At 36.5% G+C, this 5,274-nt stretch overlaps 1 protein-coding gene across 1 annotated transcript in view; it reads right to left on the bottom strand.

Moving 5' to 3' along the window:
- The window catches only part of CERT1 (ceramide transporter 1), a 136,758-nt gene that overhangs the window by 36,463 nt on the left and 95,021 nt on the right, over nt 1-5,274 (bottom strand). Inside the window, exons 6-7 of the mRNA XM_045285219.1 lie at nt 2,319-2,402; nt 191-357 (exon numbers count right to left, since the gene is read on the bottom strand). Coding sequence (XP_045141154.1) covers nt 191-357; nt 2,319-2,402 — 251 coding nt within the window. The remainder of the gene's footprint in view (nt 1-190; nt 358-2,318; nt 2,403-5,274) is intronic.

Genomic DNA, 5,274 nt, shown 5'->3' with positions numbered 1-5,274 from the left:
GGAAAATGAGCCTAAGAAGTCTACAGTTTCAGGAGTAATACCCACTGCTATTTCCTTTATCCAGACACACTGTTTTCTAAGAAGTTAATTTGGCTGCAATGTTTCAATCAATATATACAATAAAATGTTTACAAATTACAAAACAAACAAAATGTGAAATTTTGATGCGGGGGAAAAATAAGAGAAAAACTAGTCTTACCTTATCCAGTCTCTTTTGCCAGCTTTCCTCACGTTTTACCATTAGTTCAATACAGTGAGAAAGTGTAGCCAGGATTCCAGCAGTAGTTGCTTTAAAAGTTATTGCTTCTCCTTTAAAGTCTATACCATTAATCCCTTTTGGTGGTACATGAGGAAATACTGAAAAAGAATGTTAATCACTTAAAATCTTTTTAATAGGTAAATTAATTCTTCATCAAAATTTCAAAATTATGCTTTGAAAACTAGAAAGTCATTTGGACTACAATTTTCCTCCTGTGGACCCATATTTTATACCTTCTGTACGCAAAGCAGCTGTAGCAGCATATATCCTTTTAGTCCTTTTATCTGTATTCTATTTTCTGAAATTGATTTGCTGTGCTGCACCCAGTGAAGCAAGTGGTAGGAGACATACACTCTTAAGGACAACATTTTGGCATCTTAAAGTATGGCAACAACTAATAACACATTTTGAAATTATCTGCAGTTAAACCAGAGAATTGAAAAGATAAAGTTTTAGCATGATTTCCAAATTTAAGTGTAAGATCAAAGCTCATAAGGCTTCTAATATTTATAATTCCAGCCTTGGATTAAATATAAACAAGAGAGCATTAAGTTATAGCTGTTTTTAAAACCTTCCAAAAGAACCCTTATAAATGAAATACAACTACTTTCAACTTAAAAAATCAACGTAAAACGCCCATACAAAGATTTGTACATAAATGCTCATAGTAGCTTTATTATTTGTAACAGCCAAACTTTGTGAAGAGCCCAAATGTCCACCAACAGACGAATGAATAAATTGTAGCACATTATACAATGGATACTACTCAGCTATGAAAAGGAATCAATTACTGATATGTGAAATCACACATGGATCTCAAACTGAAGAATAAAATCAGCCAAAATGGACATATGTAAGCATGATTCCATTTATTTTATATAAACTCCTGAAAAAGACACACCCATCGACGGTGACAGAGAACACATCAGTGGCTACTTGGGAGTGGGGTGAAAGGGAGAAGAGAGGTAGTACACAAAAGGGTTCCATGTAACTTTTGAGAGAGATGTAGTCATGACTGTGGCATGTTTTCAGCCAAATAACTGATAGGTCTAAAAGGGGAACAGTAATACAAGGGAGATACACTCCTTAGAATATCAGCCACTTGGATGAAAAGGGCAATATTTACCCAAGGGCAAAGTTCAGAGGGTCTGGAAAGGAGGCAGAATGGCAAAGGGAACAGTTAAGGGAAGCAGTAGATTTGGTAAATGTTTCTATATTATCAATGACAGAGAACAAAAATGTATAGAAATTTGTTGAAAAGAAAACTAATTTACTCTAAATCTTCATCCAATTCATAATTTCTGGTTAAAAAAGGAAAAAAAATTAAGATTTAAGTGAAAATATGCTACAGCCACTGATTTTTCTTCATATTTTTCATAAGTATAATAAGTCAAAGTAAGTATAGTTAGATGAAATTATCTTGTCCACAAAGTCTTATTTGTAACAAAATATTTTTAGGAACCAAGTGTTGTTTGTCCTTAGACTATGTCCAAAGAAGAACAATGACTTCGAATGACAGGTTATCAATGAGCAAGTCAGAATTAGCCATTATAAATAAAACATCAATGACTCAAATAGTCTATGAAATAAATGATCTTTCTCCAGGATCTATAAACATTATGCTATGACAGCATAGTTATTTCAGTAATTTTCCTCAAATAATCTGAATTATGTATTTTTCAACACCAGTTTCTCAAGTGGAGAGAAACGAATGTTAAACGGAAGGAAAAAAGATATACTTCAAAAAAATACATTCAAGTTAAGTCCCATTACATTATTTCCCTTCATCATCCTTTTCAGTACTAGAATTTTATTATAACAAATGCTGCTTAAGAAATAGGCTAATGTCTAGAATTCAGAATAATTGTGAGCTACTAAGTGGCCATTATTTAAACTCAGGAAGTACATTTCCTAGGAGAAATTCTCACTTGGAAGCCAGCAGTTCTAATGCTTTAAAATTTTTACTCAATTAAGTAATTATTCTTTGATGTGTAGTGGATTATTTTTTGACTTTAGAAAGTGTGTTTTATCCAACTAAAGGGAAAAATAGATTACTTACTCTTTTCCTTGTTGCCATTGGTATTATGCAAGAAATCTCCGTCAGAGCGTGTTGTTGGAAAGTCATCTTCATCATCTTCTACCACTAAGTGAGATGACAGGGTAAAGAGTATTAGAGCAAAAGAAACCCAACCACTTTCTTCTTCTCGTGAAGGGTCAATATACTCTGGATTCTGAGCACAAGAGTTGAGTGCACTTTATTTATGGTGGTTATAAAGGTATGTTAAATAAGTATGCAGTAGAACATCTTTAATATCACATTGTTTTAAAATTGTACTCAATCTCATTTGTGTAAGGAATGGTTAGTATATGAGGGGGTACCCTCCCAAAAAAACCCTGGAATTCCCTAGCCCCCCCAAGCTGTGTATTTAATTTTTTTTTTACAAAACAACCTTATAACCTTCAATGTACCCTCCATTACACTTAATATATTTGTTAAATCTGCGATTCCATTCTTGGAAACATTTTTCAAATGCATCTGTTTGACTCCCTCGTTTTTTTTCTTCTTCACCTCTTCTATGGAGTCAAATCGCTGTCCTTTCACGGCCCTCTTCATTCGTGGAAACAAAAAGAGGTTGCAAGGAGTGAAGTCAGATGAGTCAGGGGTGTGGGCAAGAGAGGCATGCTGCTTTTTGGCAAAAACGTGCAATGAGGGATGTGTGAGCAGGTACATTGTCTTGGTGGCAAAACCGGTCCACCATCTGCCACAAATAAGATATTTTTTTGTACCACACAATTACACTATGTTTTCAGAACCTCTAAATAGAAAGCTTAATTAATAGTCTGATCTGGTGGAACGAACTCTATATATATGCACTATGAGTTGACATTTTCATCCATCCAGGAAGTTGCTAGACATCCAGAACAAGGTTTGTCATCAATCGACATTTCACCTTTTTTGAAATGGGAAAACCACTTGTACACTTGAGTTTTTCCCATAGCACTGTCCTTGTAAGCTATGTTCAACATTACAACAATTTCTGTGGCATTTTTTCCGGAGCAGGAAACAAAATTTGACAGCAGCACACTATTTTCTTAAATTAGTCACCACAAAAAATGAGGTCTGAGCAAAACAGCTTTAAAATTCACTGTGACCAGCGAGAACATTTCCAGGTGATGCCACTGGGTGTACTAACTCAGAGAAAGTTGCTCGATCCTTTCCTGCCTAGCAGGAAAAATGTGTACTACAAAAGCTTCTCTCAGTGGAGTTTCCCTTTTTTCTTGGGGGTGGGGCTCACGTTATGAATTATGTTTCCCTTTAGTCTTCTAAGGAACCCTGGTGGCTTACATGTTGGGCTAATCACAAGGTCAGTAATTCAAACCCACCAGTTGCTTTGCAAGAGAAGACATGGGTTTGCTACAAGTCAGAACGCACTTGGTGACAAGGAAAGTTAGTCTTCCTATTTCTGCTAATTCTCTTTGAGCCTTTTCATTACTCCATAAAAGCCTCGTGAGGTTGGAGCAGGTATTAAAATAGCTTCAGGAAGATACCTTAGTCTGTCTCTGGGAGTTCTCTAAGAAACCGTTTCTTGAGTCTGGATGGTGTTAACTGAGAGGCTGGTAGTTTGACTCCACTCAGAGGCCTGGCAATCTACTTCCAAAATCTCTACAGAGCACATTTCTTTTTGACAAACATGGATTCAGGATGAGTCAGAGTCACTCAACAGCAACTGGTTTTTCTGGATATGCAGGTGCCACGGCAATTTTCATTCACCTCCCTGTATCTGGGCCTAGTTATTCCTTTCAATTCCCCTACTTTTAAAAGCAAAAAACCTCAAATTTATTGCTGTCAAATCAATTCCAAATCACAGTAACCCTAGAGGGAAGGTTAGACACATATACAGTGCCCAAAGCCACAATTTTTACCCAAGCAGTCTGTCTTATCTGTCTCCCAAAGAATAGCTGGTGGGTTTGAGAGCTTAACCAGTCTTTTAATTCAAAACAATACCATAAACCCTTGCTACTCTCCTGCAACCTGTTTTTAGTCTACTGCAGCAGGTCTCAACCTGTGGGTCACGACCCCTTTGGGGATTGGATGACCCTTTCATAAGGGTCGTCTAAGACCATGGGAAAACACATATTTTCAATGGTCTTAGGAACCCGAGACACCGCTCCTCCCTCTGTCTCTAAGCAGGTCCGCCCACATGCAGATATGCACACATACGAGTACCTGGCATGAAGACTGTTACCCATGCTACTCAATGCTTCCAGGCAAATTTCTATTATTTGTAATTCAAAAGAAATATTTCATAATATATGACATATTGTTGTGATTAATCACTATGCTTTAATTATGTTCAATTTGTAACAATGAAAATATACCCTGCATATCAGATATTTACATTATGATTCATAAAAGTAGCAAAATTACAGTTAGGAAGTAGCAACGAAAATAATTTTATGGTTGGGGGTCACTACAACATGAGGATTGTCGCAGCATGAGGAAGGCTGAGAACCACTGGCCAATTGTTTCAAAGCTCTTCACCAAGTATTCCACCTATATAACACAAATCTCAGAACACTAGTCCTCGTCTATCAAGTCTTTTCCATTTTCTATCAAAGTTCTTAGATGATTAGTCTTTTCTTTAAGGAATTCCCTTTCTTTTTTGGGGTGTGTGTGTGATCGTTTACCTTTTATTTATTTGTTTGTTTGTTTATTTATTTTTAGCTTATAGTTACTAGAAAAAGATTTTTTTTAATCATTTCACTGGGGGCCCATACAACTCTTATCACAATCCATACATCCATCCATTGTGTAAAGCACATTTGTACATTCGTTGCCCTCATTATTCTCAAAATATTGGCTCTCCACGTAAGCCCCTGGCATCAGCTCATTTTCCCCCCTCCCCCCTCTCTCATGAACCCTTGATACTTTATAATTATTTTGTCATATCTTGCTCTGTCTGACGTCTCCCTTCACCCACTTTTCTGTTGTCCGTCCCCCAGGGAGAAGGTCA

This window comes from Echinops telfairi, unplaced genomic scaffold (assembly GCF_000313985.2).
Source record: "Echinops telfairi isolate 266 unplaced genomic scaffold, ASM31398v2 ScPeMD7_7469;HRSCAF=8507_1, whole genome shotgun sequence".
NCBI classification, from domain to species: domain Eukaryota; kingdom Metazoa; phylum Chordata; class Mammalia; order Afrosoricida; family Tenrecidae; genus Echinops; species Echinops telfairi.
The sequence above is the reverse complement of the archived record's forward strand: the minus strand, read 5'-3'. Positions and strand labels throughout refer to the sequence as shown.